General features: G+C 46.0%; 1 protein-coding gene across 11 annotated transcripts in view; it reads left to right on the top strand.

Annotated features, from left to right (window-relative positions):
- kcnab2a (potassium voltage-gated channel subfamily A regulatory beta subunit 2a) overlaps positions 1-27194 on the top strand; it is a 341966-nt gene that overhangs the window by 238590 nt on the left and 76182 nt on the right. For all 11 annotated transcript variants that reach the window (XM_072478111.1, XM_072478110.1, XM_072478107.1 and 8 more), the window contains 3 exons: positions 16782-16825; positions 17569-17606; positions 20524-20603. In XM_072478111.1, coding sequence (XP_072334212.1) covers positions 20524-20603 — 80 coding nt within the window. In that variant the 5' untranslated portion in view covers positions 16782-16825; positions 17569-17606. The remainder of the gene's footprint in view (positions 1-16781; positions 16826-17568; positions 17607-20523; positions 20604-27194) is intronic.

Below are 27194 nucleotides of genomic sequence, written 5' to 3'. Positions count from 1 at the left end.
TCATTTCACACCATCTGCCCAAGTACATCGTGTCATTCCATTCACTGGATTAATCTACTCTCTCGGAGCTCACCCCAGCTATCTGCTGTCCTATATATAGCAAGCTGCTCATTTAATATTGGTCAGACTAGTGTTGCATGCAATTCTCCACATATACGTTTATTTTGGTGCAAACACTAGAACTTGCTATCTGTGAATTGTAGGTGGTATTTATTGCCCGTTAATCATGAGTTAGATAAATCATTCTATTAAAGTGAAAAGCCACCTCTGGTTCCTCTTGATGTTTGGTGATACAGTAAATAGCATACAACAACATCATCCTTATGATCAGCATGAATAAAACTGAAGCAATGTACCAACCTGCAGGCAAGCCCTGTCTTTTGAGTCCATGTTTCAGTTCATGACCAGAACCTGTCAGCAATGGATAAGTTCACTTATCTCAGCACACTTTCTTCAGCTGTTTATATTAATGACGAGACACATACAAGAATTTTGGTATACTTCGAACATCAGTCTGGAATGAAGAGGAGTAAGACTGCCTACTAACCTAAAAGTCTATGGAGCAATAGTCCAGCCCGCTCTACTCTATGCATGTGGACTGGACATGCACTGTGGACTGTGTTCCAACATCATGCCAAGAAGCTCAACCCCTTTCATTTGACCTGCCTTCTTCCAAAGATCAGATGGCCAGACAAATATCAGACACTAAGGTGCTAACCCGAGCTCGCATGCCAATCATCCACACCATATTGAGACAGTCACAACTGAGCTGGGCAAGTCATGAGCCTGAATGCCTGACACTCATATACCAAAGCAAATCTTCTGTGGAAAACACAAATCTGGAGTGCGCTCTCATGGTTGAAGGATGGAGTTACAAGAATACTGAAGACTTCAGTTACAAGTTTTAATATCGACTTCAAGCCCTGGAAGCAGCTTGCCCAGGATCACTGGACTTGGCGCAACCGAATAAAAAAAATTGTGGCTTCCTTCCAAGGCAAATTCATATCCGGAGCAGAGAGAATATGCAAGGTGAAAAAATCCCAGGCTGGCAACTTATCCAAAACTCAACTGTCTGTTTACAGCAGAGCCTTCTGACACAGATCAGTCTCAGCAGTCACCTACATGCCCATCAGCACCCTACCAAACCCCCCAAATGATGAACATGGTCATGAAGGGCGAGCAAGAGCATGAAAAGGTTGTTCCATTGTTTACATTGTGCAGGTTACAGAATATTGTGGTAAAGCATACCATGTTCAAGTAACTTGTGTAAACATTTTCTTCTATCTTCTAATTTCTTTTTTGTTCTTGTGATGATCCTGAGTCAGTAACTGCTTGTTACCAATTTTCCAATCAGTGGAAACAACTTTGCCTTTTCAAAATATTTAACCTGTAAACCTTCATTAGATTCTCCATTAACATTCTTTGTCCCACTGAAATAGCCCCAATATTTTCAGTTTTTCTTCATAACTATAACCAGTTGCTTCTGGTTTGCTTCACTGTTGGGAAACTTCACTGGGCCTTCTCTGTGGCTCACATATCCCCCCCTAAAATATTGTTTGTCCAAAAATTGCATGCAATACCCCTTGTTCTGTGTAGCATTCCATTTGTAAAACCCAGAATCCAACTTACTTTTTAGGGCCTTTTCTATCTGCATTCTCCAATGTTAAAAGATCTATGTGTCTGCATCCTTGGATATAAATGTTCTCCCACTCTGTTGGGAATCGCTGTGTAGATAATTGTATTTTCTATAAAACAAAAAAGGTGGAGTTTTTTTTGGATCCAGGATTATATTACACTATAAAGAAGCGTTGGTGTTGAATCAGGGTCTCTCAGGTTGTGAGTGCAGGACCAGAGGTTAACATTTGGCAAATACTGAGTAGAATCAGTTAATAAGATTTCGCAGTGGAAAATATAGAACATACTTCATTGTCCATTAACTCCATCAAAAAGAAGCTGGATGAATATCTTCCTAAAAATTGGGTTTGGAGATCTAAAGGCGGACATGGGATAGTGAAATGGTCAACACTATAGCAGTATCATTTGTGGAGAACCCAAAGCAGCTTGCCAAGATGATTGAGAAGTTGGAAGCGTTGTGGGCAGAGTTGTCTTGTGGTAATTTCCTCCCTCAATAGATTGAATGGATTACGGCATTTTTTCATCATGTGCAGCATATAAATGATCAAGTCAATGATTATGTAAATATGCTTTCCTGCAGTTAGATCCCAAACTCAAAATGTTACCATGTGCTAATGATTGTAGCTTAGAAATTGAGCTGTCTCTTTAACGTACAAAGTAATTTAATAGAAACATGCTAGGAGTTCACTCTAATATCACAGCGTAATTTATAGGCTTAGATTTCATTAAACAGTGCTGGCAGAAATGATGTCAATTCTAAGGTCAATTAGTCAGATTTGGTATGTTGTTCCACAAACTACTTCTGAAGCATTGCTATAATTTGGCCACTGCTGCCTCACGGCGCTGAGGTCCCAGGTTCGATCCCGGCTCTGGGTCACTGTCCGTGTGGAGTTTGCACATTCTCCCTGTGTTTGCGTGGGTTTCGCCCCCACAACCCAAAGGTGTGCAGGGTAGGTGGATTGGCCATGCTAAATTGGCCCTTAATTGGACAAAATCAATTGGGTACTCTAAATTGTTTTTAAATTAACATTGACCAGCAGATTTCCCAGCAGCCAGTCACCCTGCATCCACATTATCCTTGGTTGAAAGAGAAGGGTGTTTCATTCCAGGAACATCTCCATGGATAATATTGTTCCTGTCTTAGCTTTATGTTTCACCAGGCACACTTGAATTATGTGGATGGGCATCATCTCAACATCTTCTCCTCTCCTCCAGCCACATTATTTCCAACTGCTCCACTCCTCTCCCTTAAGCTCCTCTGTTGTGGGGATCCATGCTTGTAAACATCAACCAGGGCTGACATCTTTGTTATCTAAGAGTCTGATGAAGTTTGTGTATGTGGTGGCTGCTTCATGTAGTATAGAAACATAAGAGTTAAAGAATGAGCCATTGACCAACTCTTTAAAAAAAAAAAAATTTTTTAAGTGGCTCCGAAGAAGAATCAAAGACGGACTCAAAACATTAACCCTGTTTTTCTCTCCCTACAGATGCTGCAGACCTGCTGAGTTTTTCCAGCGATTTCTATTTTTATATCATTGACTAACCAATTTAGCACATTTCTTAGCAGCCAACGTGCCTGTTTATCCCAATATGAGAAGTTGAAATAAATATATATGTGCACCTGTCGTGGATTTAGGTTATTTCGGACCTGATAATACTCATTACTAACCTATGCCCTAGATTAACCTATTAAAAGAGGGAAACCTGTTTTCCTGCCAAGACTCAGAATAGGTCTCACGAAGGGAGAATGCTTTTCCGGGTCTCAGACAGTTAAACAGGATTTCAGTTACTTTCTATAGGGAGAGTTCAGATTCGTCACTCATAACTAAATCGATACCTCTTGAGGTCGTGGGTCCTATCGCCGACTTAGGCTTCCTAAATGAGTGTCTAGGAGACCAACCTCGAGATTAATTTTCACACAGTATGATTTTAATTAAAGTATCTTTATTGTGAAAATACTACCAATAGATACATACTGAATTGCAGAGTTAAAGTATAAGTGGACTAAACAGTCCTTCTAGTTATCTACTAACATACTAACTTCTCTCAATCGAATGAGATATCTAAACATGGAAACATCCTTAAAGCATCTCTATCAGTTTCTTAGTACAATTCTAAGAGGATATTGCAAAACCATACTTACAACAGGTTTTGTTCGACGAGACAAGCTTCTTGAGAACAGAACTGACTCTCGCCCTAAGAGGGGGGTCAGAATCAGAGAGAGATACTTCTGCTAAAATGCCTTCTCTTTTTATACATTAAACTTGCTTATCGGTTCAGGAAGGCATTTGTTACCTTGGCATTTATTGTTGGTTAATTACCTATAGCCAAATGGCTAATTGGATGTACTATCACTGATAGACCTTTTAATGGTTGTAGTGCCTGTGTAATTGTCCAGGGTTCTAAGATGTATTGGCAAGGGAGGCACTGGTTGGTGCCTGCCTCTTGTCAGGGTGACATCCTCTCCAGATATCAAAACAGACACTTTTGTGAAGGCGTTATTGTAAGTGTCCAAAGGTATAGTTTGAGAAAGATTTGTGTATCTATTTATCTGGAGAATTCCCTGTCCTTATATTTTGAATACTTCTCGGGAGGGGAGTTTGTCTCAAAGGATTTATGGTCTATCAAAGAAGAGCCTTTAATTGTTTGATACTAATGAGTCCTTGGAACCAGCTTGGAGTCTCACCCATCAGGTGGTAACCTCTATCTGACCTTTAGCTGGAGTGGTTTTATTCCATCTTGAATTAGAATGCTGTTTGTATTACTGCCTTATTTTGAATCCGAATTCTGCGGTGAATGTGATATCCATCTCACACCCTCAGTCAAAAATCTTACTGAACAAAGCTGTTCCTGCATATAGCTTTTTAGTGTCAGAAATACAATTTTGAGAATCCTCTGAAATTTGATTGATCAATTTCATTGGATTTCTTATGACCCTATGATGATATCTCCATTACTGCAATGGTGATTTGATATTCAAGTACACCTCATGTTGGCACTTTAAAATTGGTTGTATACATCAGATTTGCTGAGGTCACTGAACACTCCCATCATATTATACTGATCGGACTCTAAACCTTTCCGCAGTGAGAGCAACGGGCAGCATTATTTTGGATTAGCTTAGTATCTTGAATATTTGGTGTTTATTTGAAATCTTTGGTCTCTTGCAATTCCAAGTGCTGCATATGTCTTTTTGTTTGTATCAGCTTTGCATGTGCCGATATTGTTTTGAGCTCTTGTCAAGATTAGTTCTGGCTAATGTTATTTCTTTATTCAATTTAAATTATATTGGGAATCTAGCACCTCCCTGATCTTGGTTTGTGTATGTGGCACATCAGAAGTGTAAATTAAGAGTTGTGTTATGCAACGTGTGATATGACATTTCCATTAAATTGCACAATATTTTGTGACATCAAACATGGAAACCTCAATTGTAGTAAAAGTTGACGTTTTGAATATGGACTTATTTCTTGTTTTTTAGTGTGTGATGCCATGGTTATGGTTAATTGCTGTTTAAACAGTGAATTCAAGAATTTTTAGGAACAGGGATAATCTATTGAATCTGAAATGTCAGACTCTTTTTCAGGACGCCAGCTTCGTTTATCTACATTCGCAATATATCCCTCTAGAAATTAATTTGCCGCTTGATCCCAATTAATTTGCTTACTTCCATAACCTCTGTCAACTTTTCCAGAAATCGAAAGTTAAGCCATTGTTCACACTCAGCAACATTAACAACAACTTGCATTAATATAGTGCCTTTTAATGTAGCAAAACATTCCAAGGTAGTTCACAGGAGCATTGTCAAACAATAATTGTCACTGAGACAGATGAGGAGATACTAGTATGGATTGACAAAAGCTTGTACAAAGAGGTGGGTTTTAAGGAGCTTCTTAAAAGAGGAAAAAGTAGAGATGTTTGGGAGATAATTCCAGAGTTAAGGGGCTAGGTAACAATGAAAATTAGGAATGTTCAAGAGGACAAAATTCTCAGACTTTTTGCGTTTTTGGGGGCTGCACGGTAGCACAGTTGCTTCACAGCTCCAGGGTCCCAGGTTCGATTCCCGACGTGGGTCACTGTTTGTGTGGAGTCTGCACGTTTTTCCCGTGTCTGCATGGGATTCCTCCGGGTGCTCCGTCCTCCCACAGTCCAAAAATGTGCAGGTTAGGTGGATTGGCCGTGATAAATTGCCCTTAGTGTTCAAAAAGGTTAGGTGTGGTTACTGGGTTACGGGAATAGGGTGGAGGCGTGGGCTTAAGTGGGGTGCCCTTTCCAAGGGCCGGTGCAGAGTTGACGGGCCGAATGGCCTCCTTCTGCACTGTAAATTCTATGATTCTATGATCAACCCTTTTTCAAATGGGTTAGTAATAATTGATCCTGCCATCTAAATTATATATAGTGCTCATATGTAAATACAACAGAAAGCATGTTTTAATAATTATTTTAAGACATTTACTTACTATTTATTTACTTATATGCCATGGATATGCCTACTTCTCATCAGACAGTCTGTCTCTCTTTCGTGTGATCGCCACTTTCTGACCACAACTCGTGAAGCTACTGAGTTTTTTTCTCGAAGGCTATAAGTGCTCTTTATAGATAGAACATACAGTGCAGATGGAGGCCATTCGGCCCATCGAGCCTGCACCGACCCACTTAAGCCCTATCCCCGTAACCCATTAACCCCATCTAACCTTTTTTGGTCACTAAGGGCAATTTATCATGGCCAATCCACCTAACTTGCACGTCTTTGCACTGTGGGAGGAAACCGGAGCACCCGGAGGAAACCCACGCAGACATGGGGAGAACGTGCAGACTCCGCACAGACAGTGACCCAGCAGGGAATCGAACCTGGCGCTGTGAAGCCACAGTGCTAATCACTTGTGCTACCGTGCTGCCCCGTGATGATGACCAGCAGCAGCTCACTTTATTTCACGCTAAAGTACCCAGATGAAAGATGTCACTTTAAACTCTCAGCATGCCATTTAACTCCAGACTAGTCCAAAAACCCTGATCAAATTCTTTAGACGTTTTATATTTTCAGATCATATTTTCTTATTGGCTCAGCTGCAGCAGCAAAATAATTTGTTTTAGTTTTCGTTTCTGCTGCTCATGTGAACAAGATAGGTATTATAGGAAAAAACCTTGAAATTTGTACATCCATATATTTTCATTGGTTTATTGACAAGAACATTGTGCAACAATTGGATAGGAATCATGTCACTCATTAGTACCATGTTTGTGAGTGCTTGAAATATTTCTGTGCCGGTGCAGTCCATGTTGGAAGTGAGAAAATGCTTGTGGGAGCAATGGTTTGCTCACGATTATCAGCAATAACCCATAGGCCTGTGAACGAGCCACTAACAACTGACATGATATTCATCAATCACCATAGGATGTCTAGCTCTAATTTCACAGTAGCCCTGAAAAGTCTCTACAGACTTCAGTTTGAGAATCGCTGAATTAGAAGAACAGTGGGATGGTGAGAGGTTAAAGGCAAGGCCATGGAGGGATTTGCTAAACAAGGTTGCGAATTTTAAAATTGAAGTGTTGCCAAACCAAGAGCCAATTTAGGTCACCCAAACACAGGGATGATGGTTGAACAGGAATTTTTATAAAATATATTTCATCCCAAACACACTCTTTATTAAAAAAATGTGGATTTTTTTTTAAATCCACATAGCACCAACAAAACATAATACATAGTTTGTTAATTTTCCCCCCTTTAACCGCCCCACAGCAACAAACAAACCATGGACAGAAACAGCCTCGAAAGAGAAAATACTGGAAAATCTCAGCAAGTCTGCAGCTTTGACAGAGTCATCAGACTCGAAACGTTAGCTCTTTTCTCTCCCTACAGATGCGACCAGACCTGCTGAGATTTTTCCAGTATTTTCTCTTTCGTTTCAGAATCCAGCATCCGCAGTAATTTGCGTTTTTACACACGAACAGCCTCCACCCTACAAAGAATCCTGACCCCCTAAGGGCAAACTTATTTTCTCCAACCTGAGACACTCATTTAAGTCCCCCAACTACGCAGCGACCCCTGGTGGCGCAGTCGACCTCCAATTTATCAGTCCCCCGCCGGGCAGTTAGAGAGGCGAAGGCCACCACATCAGCCTGCAAACCCGACGCTGCGTCCACCCAAATCGAGGTCTGCACCTGGTGCTGATTTGGGTGCCATGCTGCAGTCCCTCGCTGGTGGCGATAATGAGGTTTGCACCCTGTGCCGGCGGCATGCAAAACTGACATTTGCATGCATTTAAATGTGATTAGCAGGAGCCCACCAGGTGCTGCCACTCCTTGCAGAGGAAACGGGAATCTGCAGAGCTCACCCCATCCAGAGGACAGCTGCACCGCAGCCTCCCTGGTTCTCTGCCCCTCTGAGGGCAGAGGACTCACCTATGGCCCCCCAACCCTCCGGCTCAGCAGCTCTCTCTTCCTGGTGAGACTGGCAGTGCTGACTGCCTCTGCCACCACCTTCCAGCATTGTTCAGGAGGGTAGGCTTGAGTCTGTGGCCCACCCTGGGGAAGAGGGTGTCCCTCTGCTCCCCACCAGCATGGATCCACCTCAGACTCCGAACCTTAAGGGGTTGGTCTTCTATGAGCCATCTGGGTGGCTGTAGTGTGTATGTGGCACGTGGAGCGCTTATAAACCGCTCCAATTGTCAGGCTCTTTGGCGCTAACTCCTGCCCCAGAGGTTAGAATGCCCGTTGGGTCACGAATTGCTAGGAATTCGTGCCAGCGGAGTATTGGTCCATTAGCTGGTTTTGAATTACTCCCAAATAGCGCCCCCCCCCCCCCCCAAACGGGACACTAGTCTCTGTACAGTAGAAGGTGAAATGACGACCAGGAAAGCATTGGAATAATGTAGTCCAGAGATACCAGGCATGCTAAGTGTTTCAGCAGCCAATTGAGGTAGAGTGGAGTCAGGAGATGTTATGGAGATAGTAGTCAGTGTTTTTTGTGATGGGGCATTTATGCGTTTGGAAGCTCGTCTCGGAATGAAATATTGCAAGCTGTCTGGTTCAACCCTGGGTAGTTGACGGGGAGAGAGATTGAATTGGTGGTTAGGGAACAGTTTGTGGCGGGTTCTGAGCACAATGGCTTCAGTCTTCCCAATATTTAGGGAATTTCTGTGGATCCAGTACTGGATGTCATATGAGCAGAGTGATAAATGAGACAGCTGAGGGGTTGAGAGAGGTGGTGGTGAGCAGAGCTAGGTGAATTATCATTTGACATTTAATAAGAGTATATCACTCCTCTGTCCAAAGGTGGCTTGAATGCCTAACATCAAAATTATCACAAACAAGGCACCCTGAGCATGAGAATGGGGTTAGTGTATTGAGGTGGATAGAAAATTAGTTGGAAGAGAGGAAAGAAAGAATCGGAATAAACGGCTCATTTTTCAAATGACAAGCAGTGACTAGTGGGATACTGCAGGGTCTCTCATGCTATTTTTTGTCGGGAACTCGGCGTGGTGGCTGTGGACTCAGTCTAGCACCGCCACAGTCGGGGGAGAGCCGATCCGTGGGCAGGGGGGACTTTGGCAAGGGCTGGGGGCATTGTTGGGTGGTGTTGGGGGTCGCGAGCCTGGCCAAAGTGGGGGACACTACTGGGCAGGCCGGGTCCACGCGGACGGCGCCATATTGCACGGCGCAGCCACTGCAGGCCACCACCATATGCGTGCATGGCCACGAACCCGGAAATTCTCCGGCTGTATCGCCAGCTAAAGCCAGGTGCTCTACGCTGCCTGCCAGCTAACCCCCCACCATACAAAGGATCGGTGGCCCTTTTGCGCCGATTTTTCGGTCATAAAACGCCACCTTTCCCACACTGGTGTCAAGATATAGCCTGAAGGCCACCCGGTGGCGGCTATGAGGGAGTAAGTCGCACATTTGGTGAATCCCGCTCTGGCCGGACTTTTGGACCTTTTCCCCCGACTTTTTTGCGGTTTTGAGCACTGGCTTTGAAGGCGCAGACAATTTGGCACTGGATCCACACGTTGGTGTATGGAACGAAGAACCCCAAGGGATCGAAAAGGAAGAAATAAGAAGATAAGCAAGGGCTGGGCGGAGGATGCGGCTGAAGACAATATGGCTGATGTTCGGACCCTTGCTGCGACGGCCCAACCATCAAAGGAGGAGCTGATGCAGGTCATCCAAGAGGGCTTTGCTAGGCAGAAACGTGACTGTCTTGACCCGATAAAGGAATTGATCGATCGGCTGGAGCGCAGGCTGGATGCCCAGGATCGGACGATTCAGAAGCTGGAAAAAGCGCTGGCAGACCAGGAGGAGCACCAAACGGTGGTGGAGCTGGAGCTGGGGATGCTGAAGGATCAGCAAAAAAGGCTGCTGGAGAAGGTACAAGACCTGGAGAATAGAGCTCGCCGGCAGAACTTAAGAATTGTCGGTCTCCCTGAGGGGTCTTCTGGGGGGGGGAGGGCTTTTCCCCGACGGTTGGAGGTGGACAGGGCGTACAGAGCGATGGCGAGGAAGCCGCGGCCGGGGGATCCCCCCCCCAAGGGCGATGGTGGTCTGGTTCCACAGGTTTTTGGACAAGGAGTGTGTTCTCAAGTGGGCCAAGCGTACGCGGAGCTGCAAATGGGACAGCAGCATTTTGTGTGTTTATCAGGATCTGAGTGTGGAGGTGGCCAGAAGGAGAGCAAGCTTCAATCAAGTTAAGGCGATCCTGTTCAAGAAGAAGGTGAAATTTGGGCTGCTATACCCGGCTTGACTTTGGGTTACGCACGAGGACCATTATTTTGAGTCGCCCGAGGACGCGATGGACTTTGCCAAAACGAAAGGGCTGGTGCTGAACTGAGAACTTTATGTTTTAAGTTTTAACTTTTTTGTGTGATGTTTATCCGTTTTGATTGTCGTTTCTCTTCTGCATTTGAGTTTGGTTGAAGATGGGGGAAGTAAAAGTTAATCGGTTTCTATGGGTTTTCAGTGTTTTGGTGGGGGTGGCTGGTGGGGCTTTTTACTTATTACTTTGATTTGAACTATGGGGGGGGTTCTTTGTGGGTTTTTCATTTTGGGTTGTCTCTTATGGTAATTGGGTGATTGTTTGGGGTCGGTTTGATGAGGGAAATGGCTTCGATGGGCGGGGGGAGGGGAGTGGGGGAACAATAGGTGGGAGACTTCTTGGTGCCGGAGGTGAGGGCCACCAGGCTAGCTGGGTGTGCAAGTCTACGGAAGCACAGTGGGGGTGTGTGCATATGATTAATATATGGCAGGGGTTAGGTTACGAAGTGGTGTTGCTGGGGGGGTAAGGGGGGGGGCAGAGTTACTCTGCTGACGAGGGAGGGACTTAGGTTTCGGGACAGAGAGGAGGTCGGGGGTGGGGGCTGCCAGGAGGTGGGCCAATGGAGGCGTGGCGCATGGGCTGGAGGCGGGCCCAGGAAAGGGTATGGCTGATCGGCCGGGGGGGCGGGGGCACGGTGCCCCCCAACTAGGCTGATCACCTGGAATGTCAGAGGGTTGAATGGGCCGGTCAAGAGGGCACGTGTGTTCGTGCATCTGAGGGCTCTGAAGGCGGACGTGGTAATGTTACAGGAGACACACCTGAAAGTGGCGGATCAAGTCAGACTAAGGAAGGGTTGGGTCAGTCAGGTCTTTCATTCGGGGCTGGACACCAAGACTAGAGGGGTTTGATCAACAAGCGGGTGCAGTTTCAGGTGGACAGTATAGTCTCAGATGGGGGGGGGGGGGGGGCTATTATGTCATGGTTACCGGTAAGCTGGAGGGGAGGAAGGTAGTCTTGGTTAACGTCTATGCGCCAAACTGGGACGATGTGGAATTTATAAGGAGGGTGCTGGGGAAGATACCTGACCTGGACTCGCACAAGTTGGTCATGGGAGGGGATTTTAATACAGTCATCGACCCCGGCCTGGACCGTTCGTGTTCGAAACAGGGAGGGTGCCAGCAATGGCAAAGGAACTGATAGGGCTCATGGAACAGATGGGGGGGGGGGGGGTCGACCCATGGAGGTTTAGGCAGCCGACGGGGAAAGAGTTTTCTTTTTGTTCACAAGGTTTATTCCCGGATTGACTTTTTCATTTTGAGCAGGGATTACTGGCAGGGTTGGTGGACTCGGGGTACTCAGCCATCACTATTTCGGATCATGCCCCACATTGGGTGGAACTGCAGGTCAGTGAGGAGAGCTTCCAGCGCCCGCAATGGAGATTGGTCGTGGGCTTGTTGGCGGGCGAGGCGGTGTGCGAGAGGCTGAGGAAGTGCATGCAGAACTACCTGCAGGTTAATGACATGGGGAAGTCAGGTGGTCTGGGAGGCGCTGAAGGCAGTGGTGAGAGGGGAGCTGATTTCGATCTGGGCTCATAGGGACAGGACGGATAGGGCAGAAACAGACCGACTGGTTAAGGAGATCTTACAAATAGGTATGCGGTGACCCCGGGAGTGGAGCTCTTAAGGGAACGTCGAAGGCTGCAGGCGGAGTTCGGGGTGCTGTCCACAGGTAAGGCAGTGGAACAGCTTAGGAAGGTGAGGGGTGCGTTTTACGAACATGGGGAGAAGGCCAGCAGAATGCTGGCACAGCAGCTTAGGAAGAGGGAGACGGCCACGGAAATAGAGAGGGTGGTTGATGGGGATGGAAACTTGGTCGGGGAGTCGGCAGGGCCAAACAGGGCGTTCAGGGACTTTTACAGTAGGCTCTATCGCTCGGAACCCCCCCCACGGGGCCTGAGGGGATGGGACGCTTTTTGGACGGACTGACCTTCCCAAGGGTGGGCAGGGAGCTGGTAGATGGGCTGGGGGCCCCGATTAGGGCCGAAGAAATAGTTGAGGGCTTGAAGGCAATGCAGACGAGTAAAGCTCCGGGACCGGATGGGTATCCGGTGGAATTCTATAAGAAGTTCTCGGGGATTTTAGGGCCGTGGCTGGTCAAGGTTTTCAATGAGGAGAGGGATAGAGGGGTGCTGCCCGCGACGATGTCACAGGCCACTAGTTCTTTAATATTGAAGCGGGACAGGAACCCGGAGCTATGTGGGTCGTATAGGCCGATCTCACTGCTTAATGTGGACGCCAAGTTGCTGGCCAAAATTTTGGCCTCCAGGATTGAAGATTGTGTGCCGGATGTGATTATGGAGGATCAGGCTGGGTTGATCAAGGGCAGGAAGTTGGTGGCCAATATAAGAAGGCTGCTCAATGTGATTGTGATGTCCCCGGAGAGTAGGGAGGTTGAGGTAGTTGTGGCAATGGATGCGGAAAAGGCGTTCGACCGGGTGAAGTGGGACTATTTATGTGAGGTGCTGGGACGATTTGGGTTTGGTAGGAGCTTTATCGACTGGGTCAGGCTGTTGTACCAGGCCCCAGAGGCTAGTGTAAGGACGAATAGGACAACCTCAGACTATTTTAGACTGTACCGGGGGACGAGACAGGGATGCCCCCTCTCCCCACTGCTGTTTGCATTAGCTATAGAGCCGCTGGCAATTGCTCTGAGAACTTCGAGGGGCTGGTTCGGGGGGTGGGGGCGGTGTTGGAACATCGGATCTCGCTGTACACAGACTACCTGCTCTTATACGTATCAGATCCAGGGGCAGGGATGGGTGCAATTATGGCAATTTTGGGAGAATTGGCCGGTTTTGGGGGTATAAACTGAATATGACAAAGAGTGAGATATTTGTAGGCCAGGCGAGGGGTCAGGAGGGTCGGCTGAGGGAGCTGCCGTTTAGATTAGTGGGGTACAGTTTCAGGTACTTAGGGATACAAGTGGCACGCGACTGGGGCCGGTTACACAAGTTGAACTTGTCCCGGTTGGTTGAACAGATGAAGGTCGAGTTTCGGAGATGGGATGCGCTCCCGCTGTCGTTGGCTGGGAGAGTGCAGACGGTCAAAATGACGGTCCTACCGAGATTTTTATTTGTATTTCAGTGTCTCCCAATTTTCATCCCACGGTCCTTTTTTAAGAGGGTTAACAAAATCATCCTGGGCTTTGTGTGGGCAGGTAAGTCCCCGCGAGTGAAGAAGGTGATGCTCGGGGGGGAGGTGGGACTTGCCCTACCAAATTTTAGTAATTATTACTGGGCGGTTAACATAGCCATGATAAGGAAGTGGGTGGTGGGGGCGGGGTCGATTTGGGAGCGGATGGAGGCAGCTTCATGTAGGGGCACCAGTCTGGTGGCGTTGACAACGGCACCTCTGCCGTTCCTGCCGGCGAGATACTCCACCAGCCCTGTGGTGGTGGCGGCCTTGAGGATCTGGGGTCAGTGGAGGAGGTACGTTGGAGCAGTGGGTGCATCGGTCTGGTCCCCAATATGTGACAATCACCGGTTTGCCCCGGGGAGCTTGGATGGGGGGTTTTGAGTATGGCGAAGGGTGGGAATTGAGAGGATGGGGGACCTGTTCTTAGAGGGGAGCCTCCCTAGCTTGAGGGCGCTGGAGAAGTTTGGGTTGGCAAGGGGGAATGAATTTAGATATTTACAGGTGCGGGGCTTTCTGCGCAGGCAGGTATCATCCTTCCCACTCCTGCCACTAAGGGGGATGTAGGATAGGGTAGCACCTGGGTGATGGGTGGGAGAGGGGAGTGTCTCGGACATCTACAAAGAACACATGGGGGCGGAGGAGACGCAGACCGAGGAGCTGAAGCATAAGTGGGAGGAGGGGCTTGGTGGTGAGATGGAGAATGACTTATGGGCGGACGCATTGAGCAGAGTCAACGCGACTGCAACATGTGCCAGGCTCAGCTTGATCCAATTCAAGGTGGTCCACCGGGCCCACATGACAGTGGCCCGGGTGAGTAGATTCTTTGGGGTGGAGGACGGGTGTGTAAAATGTGCGGGAGGACCAGCGAACCATGTTCACATGTTCTGGCCATGTTCAAAACTTAGGGGATATTGGCAGGGGTTTGCGGACATCATGTCCAGAGTTTTGAAAACAAGGGTAGCAATGAGTTCAGGGGTAGCGATTTTTGGGGTGTCGTAAGACCCGGGAATCCAGGAGGAGAAAGAGGCAGATGTTCTGGCCTTTGCTTCCCTGGTAGCCCAGAAACGGTTACTGCTAGCTTGGAGGGACTCAAAGCCCCTGAAGATGGAGGCCTGGCTAACTGACATGGTGAGCTTTCTCGGCCTAGAGAAGATTAAGTTCGCCTTGAGAGGGTCACTGTTAGGGTTCGCCCAGAGGTGGCAACCGTTCATCGACTTCTTCGCGGAGAATTAATCGTCAGCGGGTTGGGGGGTTAGAGTAGTGTAGAATAAGGGGTCAATTAGGCGGGTCTTGGCAGGACGGGAATCAATGATTGTGCTATGTTTCTTGTTCTTTGTACATTTTTTTTTTTACTGTTGTTGTTTGTAATGCCAAAAATACCTCATTAAAATTGTTTATAAAAAAAAAGATATAGCCTGAAAATCGGAGTGTCCAGCACAATATCTCCAACTTTGCAGATGTCACAACATTAGGTGGGAGGGTGAGTTATGAGGAGGATGCAGAGATGCTTCAGTGTGATTTGGACAAGTTGAGAGAATGGACAAATGCATGACAGATGCAGCATAATGTGGATGAATGTTAGATTATTCGCTTTGGTAGCAAAAACAGGAAGGCAGATTATTATCTGAATGGCTATTGATTGAGAGAGGGGAATCTGCAATGGGACTTCGGTGTCCTTGTCCACCAGTTACTGAAAGTAAGCATGCAGATGCAGTTGGCGGCAAAGAAGGCAAACGGTATGTCGCCCTTCATAGCGAGAGGATTTGAGTGCAGGAACAGGGATGTCTTTTTGCAATTATGCAGAGACTTGGTGAGACCACACTTAGAATATTGTGCGCAGTTTTGGTCTCTTTATCTGAGGAAGGATGTTCTTACCGTGGAGGGAGAGAAGTGAAGGATTACCAGATAGATTTCTGGGATGGCAGGACTGATATATGAAGGGAGATTGAGTTGGTTAGGATTATATTCACTGGAGTTTGGAAGAATGAGGGGGCATCTCATAACCTATAAAATTCTAACAGGACTAGACAGGATAGACGCAGGAAGGATGTTCCAGATGGCGGTGCAGTCCAGAACCAGGAGTCACAGACTATTTAGGACTGGGATAAGGAGAAATATCTTCACCCAGTGGTGAGCCTGTGGAATTCGCTACCACAGACAGTAGTTGAGGCCAAAGCATTGTATGTTTTCAAGAAGGAGTTAGATATCGCTCTTGGGACTAAAGGGATCAAAGGTTATTGGAGAGGTGGAGAAGAGTGAGAACAGGTTACTGAGTTGGATGAATGACAAAGCAGACTCAAAGGACTGAATTGTCTACTCTTGTTCCTATTTTCTATGTTTCTGTCCAACTCAGTTTCCCAAAGGGTCTGTAATTTCAGTTCCGCCAATCACTGATCCTGCGATATTGCTACATGGTACTCATAATGTGTACGAAACCCAATCGTTGTGTTATGCCCTTACTGAAGGTCCCTTGAGATTTTCTTTTTCGCATCTCAGCCGCCTTACATTACAGAAAGGTTGAGTTGGATTTAGCCTTAATTGGAACAATAATATACTGTGTGTTGAAATAGGAACACACGGGCCTCATGCTTTGTTGCTTGTTTTTGTTTTCAATTTGCCCATATTTTTCAGTGCGATAAATAAAGGCCCCCACAAAATTGGCTCTTTTTCTTGTATTTTGAAAGAATATGTTCGTCTTGTATCAGAGGATCAGCCTCTGGCTGAAAAAATAGAATTGATTAAGTGCAGAGTGCTCCTGTTAAGGATGTAAGTAGGCAGTACTTAATGGGGAATCAATGCTACTATTTCAATTTCATGGGACTGAGGATAGATCAATAAGTCATAAAATTACAAAATCTGGAGTGAATTATATGGTGATCTCACCAGTGGAAATATAAAGGGTGCTTCCAGATTCATTATCACTGTTTTTTTAATGGTAAACCTTTCAAAATGTTGAAATGTGATGGAACATTGAAGTACTGGAAGCATGACAAATGGGCAATATCTAAAAGCTAGTATTAATAGTGTCATTGAAGGCGTTCCAAGATTGACTCACCATCTTAAGATTGAGGGGGCAACAAGGTCTAGCTTGAAGGGAAGCAATTGGATAAAAACTTGCCCCTTTGTGGTGTTTTTACAAAGCATTTATTGTCTTTTCGAGTTGAATGATTCTAATTGCTTCATCTCTTTTTATCTTCAAATAGAAACCTTGGAAAATCAGGACTTCGGGTGTCCTGCCTTGGCCTTGGTAAGTAAATGTTGTTGCCCTCATATGCAAACTTATTACAATTTGATTATTCATACATTCCCATCTTATAGCTGATACTTCATTCTCAGAACTCTGTGGCATAGAAACATTGTAGTTCATAAAAGACAGAAGCGAAAAAAATGCCATTTAGTTCTGTACACATTGAACTGTCCCATCACACATTTTGAATAACTCCAGTGCCTATACTATTCTAATTACTGTTTTCCTCCACCCCACCCCATCGTAGTTACCAAAATTTGCTTATTGTTAATTTACCTTTATGCACACTGGTCCTATTTTCTTGATGTTCTTTGAATTAACTGTCTGGGTTTGTCTTTCTGTGCCATTTAATAGTTAATAAACTTTGATGAGTAGATTGGAAAATAGTAAATTGTGTTTTTTAATGGCTTGCCGATGCTGAGCCCTTAAATTATTTAAAATTAGATTGACATTTATTGATTTGGCTTGTGGCACAGACTGATAGAATGGCATATTTTTGTCAAAATGCTAAGTAAATAAATAATATTACTCAGCTGTCCAATGATCTTAACATAATGGATGCTTAACGAGAAAGACCTTTTTTTTATAGATTTTTGTTACTGTAAACTATTGAACCTGCAACTGAATCTCTTACTCTCAACTGTAATGAACATTGTTTGTTTTGTTTTGGCATTTGGGTTTCTTGGGTCGCTTATCAGCTAAAAGCCAATAATATAGTTCTTTAACCGTTATCTTTCCAACAGGAACATGGGTTACCTTTGGAGGTCAGATCACTGATGAGGTATGCCTCTTTCCTGTCTTTAAATTTGAAATGACATGAATTAGATTTTGTCACCATATGTCGTTGAACAGAGGAAAGTGAATGTGTTGGGGCAGTCATGAAACGGCTATAATCTCATTTACTGCTTCAGATGATCTCATATCCCAATAAAGTAAAGTTTAAGTTTTGTAAGTTATCTGAATTGCATTTCTGTCTATAAAAATTGTTGATATAGCTTGGCATTTGTGCAAGACATCAACTTGGTTCACTAAGAATAATGCCTAGATATATCCATACCAGTGTACTAACTGAAATTGGCATTAACTCAGCAACCTGCCTCTGAGAAGCCAAAGGACATTTTGGGAAAGCAATGTACCCCTCCTCCCACCCTTGCCTGCAGCATTGGAATGTGCTTATGATGTTGCAGTATTGTAACAATTCCTTAATGCACTGAAAGGGAAGTCATCTTTTGCATCATGCCTTTGTTGTGTCTGAACCTAATTAGAATAGTGTTCATTGCTGACAGTAAAAAAAATATCAATTTTCAATCACTGTGCCTTTTATAATAACTTTGTGACCCAAAATATGCAAATCGATGATTATGTAAAAGCATAGCCCTTGACTCTTTTGTCAAACAAAAATCTATCTAACTTGATGTGGCACCTTATCAAATGCCTTTTGGAAATATAAGTACAACATATCTACAGTTTCCCTTTATCCACCTTGCCAGCTACTTCCTCCAAAAAAAACCCTCTAATAAATTAGTTAAACTTAATTTCCCTTTAACAAAATCATGTTGACTCTGCCTGATCCCATTATGATTTTCTAATTACCCTCCTTACTTCTTTAATAATGGAAGCTAGCACTTTTCCTATGTCAGGCTAACTGGCCTACGTTTTCCTGCTTTTAGACTCCCTCCTTTCTTGAATATAGGTGCTACATTTACCATTTTTCAATCTGCTGGGACTCTTCCAGGATGTAAGGAATTTTGTGCGGTTATAAACAATGCCGCTACTCTCTCTGCAACCACTTCTTTTAAGACCGTAAGATGCAGGCCATCAGGTCCTGGTGATTTATCAAACTTTAGGTCTAATAGTTTTCTCAGCACCTTTTCCTTGGTGATGGTAATTGTTTTAAGTTCCTTCCTCGCTTTCACTTCTTGATTTTCATGTACTTTTGGGAAGTTTTCTGGCTCCATGTCTTCTACAGTGAAGGCAGACACCAAATACCGGTTCAGTTTGCCATTCTTGATTTTCCATTTTAATTCCCCAGACACACACTGGAGGACCAACATTTGCTTTAATTCCAATTTCATATTAAAGACATGTAGGTAGGTACTCCTACTACATGTTTTTATATTTCGAGCTCGCTTTTTCTCATACTTTATTTTCTCCCTTTTTTTAGTCATTTCTTTGTTGATTCTTAACATCTCTTCAACCTTCTGACCTACCATTAATCTTTACCGATTTGTAACAGTGTTTCTTTCAATTTGATAATCAACTTCCTTATTTAGCCACAGATGATGCAGTAGGTGATGAACTTCAGGAAAACTACTTTGAAAGTTTGATTATAAACTGGATTAATTAGTACAAGGACCATTGGTGGTTATACATGTTAGATTTAACAGCATAATGTAGAGATAGCTAGAGGTACTCAAAAAAAAATACTTCCCCCAAAATTAAAGGGCAAGTTACTTTTCAAGTCCTTTTTAGTCCTTGGTAAAAGTTGAGTTCTTGAATAGAATGTTCGATGTAACAAAGTAGATGGGATCCTACTTGCTCCATGTCCATAGATGTTGCCAAGGGGCACCATGCACATGAGATAGAACAGGCAAAGGAAGGATCCTTAGGCGACATTGGAAGTGATAGTAAAGGAGTGAGAGGAAAGCTATTGTTCAAGATACTTTGGCTGCATTGAAATGGTAAGAGTGGAACCATTCAAGGTCAGTAGAGAGAAGCATTGGAGGGGGAAATTACATGGTTGAGTGTGACATTGCATTCGGTCTCAGCTGTCACTTGCCACAAAAACGGAGTTATTTTTTGAACATAAATAAAAAGACCAATCATTCATGGAGGCTACAAAAATATACATTAAAAACAAGGTTTATTTTATTTCAAACTCGCCTGCTATGAGATACCTTTCTTTACCATTGGCATTACATTGGGGTGGACCAAGAAATAAACCACAAACTTAGTTATGTTGCTGAATAACACATGACAGACTGCCTTGTTGCATCCATCCCTGGTTAGGAGTCTCCTAGACAGAGAATATAAAAGTGGCTGACAAATTATAGATTCCTGGGATTCGGGAATTGTTTTATGAGGAGAGACCAAGTAGATTTGGCATTGACTCCCTAAAGTTTAATAGAATGATGTGATCTCATTGAAATGCACAAAATTGTTAAGAGCCTAAATGAGAACTGCAGGAGGAGGTTTTTCCCCTGACTAGGAAGACTAGTCCCAAGGAGCATAGTACAAGAATAAGAGGTCGGAAATTTGTGACTGAGATAAGGAAAAGTTTCTTTACTAAGGGTTGTGAATCTTTGGAATTTTCGACTGCAGAGAACTGTGGATACTCAGTTGAGAGTGTTTTCAAAATAGAGTTTTGGATGCTAATGAAATCGAGAGGTATGAGGGTAGTGTAGGAAGGTGCAGTTGAGATAGACCAGCCATGATCTTAATGAGTAAAGGAACAGGCCCGAAGGTCTTTATGGCCTTCTTTCCTGTTTTATATGTTCTTATGTTCTCATTGTGAATTTTTCCCCAAGCCACACCCGCAACTCACTCTCTCTCCCTCTGTGGTGCCTGCACTTGACGGAGGTTACAGGGAAGAGGAAGATTGTATTTTAAGATGCACACCAATTGTATCTGCTGTGTGCTCAACATGTAAGTGATGTTTCAATGGGTTCTTTACATCAGATGTTTCCCTTTTGTTTCAGATGGCAGAACAGTTGATGACTCTAGCCTATGAAAATGGAATAAACCTCTTTGATACGGCAGAGGTTTATGCAGCTGGCAAGTAAGTATATTGACTGTTGCGGGCACAGCACAATACAGCATGAAGTACTGATCAAGTAGATCACTTTTTTAAAAATAAGGGTAATTATTTCCCAGCCGAATAACAGCAAATAAGAAATACCACACTTCATTACATGCAAGCTGGTATTTTCATGGTTGTAAATTGTTGTACACCTGCTTTGTGTGATGATGGAAAATAGCACCAATTCATATATTTCCCATGGTTGAGCTTCTTAAGGTTGGTATTTAGTGTTCTGGCCATTGTGTGAAGTGCAACAGTTTACATTGTATTACAGTTTATTTTTTTTACAAACATTGAAATGGTATCACTGAATTCACCTGAGTTTGCTAGCAAGTTTTTTTCCACTTAATTTAAAGTACCCAATTCTTTTTTTTCCAATTAAGGGGCAATTTTTAGCATGGCCTGCACATCTTTGGGTTGTGGGGGTGAGACCCACGCAGACACTGGGAGAATGTGCAAACTTCATCCGGACAGTGACCCGGTGCGTAGATCGAACCCTGGTCCTCAGCACCGTGAGGCAACAGTGCTAACCACTGCGCCACCGTGCTACCTTTTTGGAATGCTACTGTATATTCTTTGTTGTGGTTTCGCTATTTAGTAGATAAGAGACTGTGGGAATCTCATTCATTCATTCATGCACATCACTAATTAGATGACGAGGCATTTCGCTATTTGGCACACTGAAAAATTTTGAATATGTTTTGAGTATGTATGTCGCTCATTGACACAAAGCAGGCCTACCACCCACGGTTGCCACACCCGGGTCGGGGTGGCGCCCCACTGACTGCCCACCGTGGCCCGTGGTTGCACAGTGTGACACCGGCCGTACGGGTGCCCCACACCCCGCCATCCCCGCATTCCATCCTCCACCCCACCAGCTCTTTCCTCTCCCCACCCCCACCCCAAACCCACCGCCAGCAGCCAGAGGGGCAGCATGCGGTGCAACCGCCCAAGGGCAACACCAACAGCCACAACAGGAGGGCGTTGTATGGGGGGCTGCGGAGTATACCGCTGGCATGGGTAGTGCCAGGAATGGTGGCCTTCTTCCTAGCCTCCATAGCCCTTAAGGGTTGCACTGAGGCTGCACGAGGTGGACCTGCTCGAGGTGGACCATGCAGCAGCGGAGCCTACCCCAGAGGAACAGGAGCCGGCTGCCCAACAGATGGAGAAGAAGGAAGTGGTAAGGAGGCGCCGCATCAGGCCTCATGTGTACCGGCAGCACCTGTCACCCGAGGAACTGCCGGACCGGGCATCCTGCCGAAGACTCTGGCTGAGCAGGGGGGCAGTGCGACATATCTGCCAGATCATGGTGCACCTGGCACCACAGGGATATGGGGGAGGACACCCGCTCCCGGTGGCGGTCAAGGCGAAGGTCACCCTCGATCTTTACGTTATGTGGTCCTTCCAGGTACCGAGCGGGGAGCTGTCCAGAATCTCTCAGACCTCGTTGCACAGTTGCTTCCGTCACGGAGGCCCTATATGCCCTGTCGGCATAATACATCAAATTCAGTGTGGACCAGGCCCACCAGGATGCCCGGGAAGGTGGTTCGCCATCATCGCTGAGATGCCTGGGTCCAGGGGATGGTTGACAGGATGCATGTCTCCCTACGAGCACCGGCTCATAACGGGCCAGTCTTCACAAACTGAAAGGGGTATCACTCTATGACCGTGCATCTGGTGTGTGACTGCAAGATGCACATAGTGCAAGTCTGCACCTGATACCCAGGCAGTGTGCACGACGCCTTCATCCTGGCACACTCGACGGTTCCTGACCTCTTTGAGACGCACCCCCAGGTGAGGGGTTGGCTCCTGGGCAACAGGGGTTATCTGCTGCAGACATGGCTGATGTCACCCATCCGGAGGCCACAAATCGATGCGGAGACCAGCTACAATGATACCCGTGCCGCTACCAGGGAGGGGCATGATCAAGCGGTGCTTCGGCATCCTGAAGATGCGGTTCAGGTGCATGGACCGCTCTGGAGGGGCCCTCCAGTATAGCACTAGGAGCGTATCCCACATCATGGTGGCCTACTGCATTCTCCACAACATCGTGCAGCTGAGGGGCGAAGTGCTGGGTTAGGAGGATGAGGGGAAGGCAGAATATGGGCAGTTCATGGGGCCCGAGCAGGCACAGGAGGCCTTACAACATGTGCGCCAGGGCCGATCCACATGTGACACACTAATCGCCTCCAGGTTAATCGACTAGGGGGCCTGCGTAGTGGCACAGACATCCCATCCCATCCCACCCCCACACCCCATCCGGCCGACCACCCCCTCCCATGAATACGCGCTCTCTGCCCACCTAGCCCCTTTGCAACCCCCTCCGTGATTCCTACCTGCCTCACTACGGTGCGGGCCCTGGGATGGCAATATTAGCAGTCCGGTCCACAGGACCCGCTCTGCGATGAGTTCTGGTGCTCCACATCGTATGACAATGTCTGACTCCTGCCCACGATAGCAGTTTCCACCGTCCACCTAGGTGATCTCTGCATGCGAGCTGGCCATTCCATCACACGGTCTCACCGATCCTGTTCCCGGTGGTAGGAGATATAGGGTGGGGCACTGGAGTGGTGAGCGCTAGCTGAACTGGGGTCTCTGGGCCAATCCCACCCACACCGTCCGCCCATCTGCCCTATACCCAACACCCCCTCTGCAGCCAGCCAAGCCCATCCCTCACACTTATCTGCCAGAGCACAAAGGCTGATGGAAATATTGTGAACAGGTGTTTATTGTGCAACGGTGAACATACTTATTTTAATTTAGGGGCAATTTAGAATAGCCAATCCGCCTGCCCTGCACATCTTTGGATTGTGGGAGTGAGACCCACACAGACACAGGGAGAATGTGCAAACTCCACACTAGAAGGGATCGAACTCGTGTCCTTGGTGGCGTGAGGCATCAGTGCTAACCACTGTGCCGCCGCGCTACCCTGTACGGTGTGCTGTGTGCTGCATCTGTGCCAACCTAACTGGTGTCTTAACCTTCGGGCTTACCGGCCCTAATGCTATGCTTGGTGGATCCCCAGGCAGTATGTCAGGAGTGAAGTCGGCGTGCTGCGATTCCCACCCTGTTACCTGGATTCCCTTTGACAGCTGTCTACTGGGGTAACCGGGCCTGGTTGCTGTTGTGTATCGCAGGTGGCATGGTGCTGCCCTGTTCTGCTTGCTGCCCATTGGAGATGCTAGGGACAGAGGGGGCAGCAGAGTGGAGGAGTCCAAGATGCAATGGTTTTCCGTCACCTCCCCTGCAGGAGTCACCGGCATGTGCCCCATCACCTCCTCCTCCCTTGGGGTTCCCCATGGCCCCCGGGCTACTCCATGGGACGGGGTGGGAACGAAGCGAACCCCTTCAGCTCCTCCGCCACCAGGGGCCTGCTCATGTCTCGACCAGGGTCTCAATGCTTGTGGCCATGGAGCACAGGGAATAGGCCACCTCCCTGTGGGACTGTGCCACATCAGCCAGTGATTGTACCGACTCCCTCTGAGTCGGTGCAACATTGGCCAATGCCCAGACAATACCGCTGATGCCCTCAGCCATGAATTGCTGTGACTGGGCAATGCTCTGGAGCACCACTGCAATATCCAGGTGGCCCTGGTACATGCTGCCTGTGACAGGCCAGCCCTGAACTGGGCCTCGCCCACTGCCCGCACAGAGTGCCCCAGGCCTTAAGACATCTTGACTCGTGGCGAATGCCTTCATCCCCAAGGCCTACACTGTGAACACCACCAGTGCGTTGTTGGGAGGGTGGCACGTATGTTCGGCACCGCCATTTGCCTCTGCAGGCGGTTGGACTCCTCCAACTGCACCTACAGGTGCTGGATGGTTGCTGACACCCCCTCATGCAGTCCTTGGCTCTGTGATTGCATCTCCACTATCGATGGAACAACCCTATTCATGAAACCCGTCTGGACGGCAGCTAGTCCCTGGGGTCGGGCCACCCTCCGACCGTCAGCCCCTTCGGGCATTCCTGTCTCCATCAGCTGTACTGCAGCATGTGTGTGGTGCACACCAGATAGTGCCCCACGAGCCCCTTCATTAATGTGCCCAACCAAGGTGAGTGTCTCGGGGATGGTGGAGGATGTTAGAGTCAGCTGTGTCGGGAAGTCAGTGTCGTCCCTGGACTGGTGCCCTGGGGTGTCTTGGGCTACAGTCCGAGAGCCATTTTTGGACCTAAAAAGTGCCAAGTCTACCCCGGGTTACCTTGGAATCACCTTATATTATATTGTTATAAATGGCAACATTTTCAGTAAAAATATTGTTCAAAAACATGAATTTCAGTATGGACAGAAACAACTCACTGAGCAAACAAAAAGGAGCAGTAAGTTGAGACGAGTACTAGAGTGTGAGAGTGAGTGCGTGTTTCGAGCTCATTCCCAGGCTCAGGTGATCATTTAGTCACGGTTCACCCACTGAGAGTGCACAATGTGTGGGTGAGGGTAAGTGAGAAACCTGATACTGGGAGAGCCAGACTCGTGCACACATTCTGCCTCTGCCCTCAGGCCCTTTCACCACGTTTGCTCGCCCGCCTCATGCCCGCTCACCAGCCTCACATTTGCTCTGATCAGGCCAAATGGAAAAGAAACTGCCTGTGATTGGAGGAGGAGCTCCATGTGAATTCTTCCATTTAAACACCAGTTTGCCAGCATTTTGAAAACCGGTTCAGTGTGTCGAATGGAGGGTCTTCTAGGGCTTTGTTCGGCCCTGGGCTATACATTGGACAAACCAGACTTGCATGTAGCAGGAGGTGCTATGTTACACCACATCAGTAGAATGCTGATTCAACATGATATAAGCAAGAACTGGGTGAATTTTTATTGAAATGATGTCTTACTAGGTGAACCATCATTTTTTTGATAGAGAACTGTTGGTATTGTTCGTATACCAAACTAGACCCCGATTTTTTTCTTTTTTATTATTCGTTCATGGGACGTGGGCGTCGCAGGCTGGGCCAGCATTTATTGCCCATCCCTAATTCCCCTTGATGGGGCAGGTAAGAGTCAACCACATTCCTATGGGTCTGGAGTCACGTGTAGGCCAGACCAGGTAAGGATGGAACATTTCCTTCCCTAAAGGACATTAGTGAACCAGATGGGTTTTTACGATAATCGACAATGGTTCATGGTCATCATTAGATTTTTAATTAAGTAACCTATCACAGTTCAAATGCCACTCATAAATAAAGTTAGCAATCAGCAATCTAGATTACATATTGCTCTCTGCAGATCTTTAGAGAGAGACCCTTTCGGAGCAACCTGAAAATTGTTCTGTCTGGTCAGACTGGGTAGCACGGTAGCACAGTGGTTAGCACTATGGCTTCACAGCGCTAGGGTCCCAGGTTCGATTCCTGGCTTGGGTCACTGTGCTTGTTAGGTGAATTGGACATTCTGAATTCTCCCTCTGTGTACCCAAACAGGTGCCGGAATGTGGCAACTAAGGGCTTTCCACAGTAACTTCATTGCAGTGTTAATGTGAGCCTACTTGTGACAATAAAGATTATTATTATTATTAGACCATAATCCTATGGCAAAACTGCCAAAACCACAGACGGATCTAGCTCCTCCCATTAATTACATAATTTATATAAAATGTCTATGACTTGCTTAGCCAGGACTAAACACTTCTCCCTACACCCAGGGAACGTCCAGAAATATAAACAACATGCCATTAGTCATCTCTCTGTAAACAAGTAAATGGTTAGAATACCTTTACGACTCCTTAATCACAACTTTAGCAGACATACTGCCTGTATTTATTTTAAACAGGGTTTTTAAAAGTACAACAAAATATAAAATAGAAATTATAATAATTTTCTATATTCATCAGTACGTGTACATCCTCTTGCACTCTCTAGATTTGTTTCCTCTCAGCTGGTTCCTCCTTTTTTGCCAGACAAATATATGGCCCCGTAGTTCAGCTTTTATAACTTGTGTGTTGTGTTTTTTGCCCTTGATTAATTTATTCATCTTGATCCTGGACATTTGTAGCATTTATATGTGACTTGCTTGTCCTTCAGTTTTTCTTGTTCCCAATCTTGCCAATAAATGTGTGTTTAACCAATAGGAATGGTTTCTAATGCCAAAATACATTGCTATCTACTGAAATTGAATCCCCTCTGCTCTGTGGTAACCATATGTTATCAGGTTATTGTCACCATTCCTCTGTTGCCCTATATGCTGTGCAGTTGGGAAATTCAGCTGGAGCATAAACTATGCTTGCACAGTGTGACCTCTTTTCATGGTTACTCTTGTACCAACATAGAGGCAAAATAGTTGCATGTCTGTTCATTTACCTAAAATCTGCCAGATTCAATTATTAATCATTGCTGAATTAGTTCCTTTCTTCTGTGGCATCAATGAGGCACTGACCAGAAATGGATTTTGTTGCAAAATCAGCCAGAATTTCTGCATCAAAATATGGCCCTAAATTTCACATGAGGACTGTGTCTAGCTTGACTGATGTCCCCATGATTGAATAGCCTTTTGCTTAGTTTAGGAACACATGGGCAAAGCACCTAAATATATCCCGACAGGCAGTCAATATATCCAGGACGGGAATTATTGAAGAGGTATT

This window comes from Scyliorhinus torazame, chromosome 16, assembly GCF_047496885.1.
Source record: "Scyliorhinus torazame isolate Kashiwa2021f chromosome 16, sScyTor2.1, whole genome shotgun sequence".
NCBI lineage: Eukaryota > Metazoa > Chordata > Chondrichthyes > Carcharhiniformes > Scyliorhinidae > Scyliorhinus > Scyliorhinus torazame.
The sequence above is the reverse complement of the archived record's forward strand: the minus strand, read 5'-3'. Positions and strand labels throughout refer to the sequence as shown.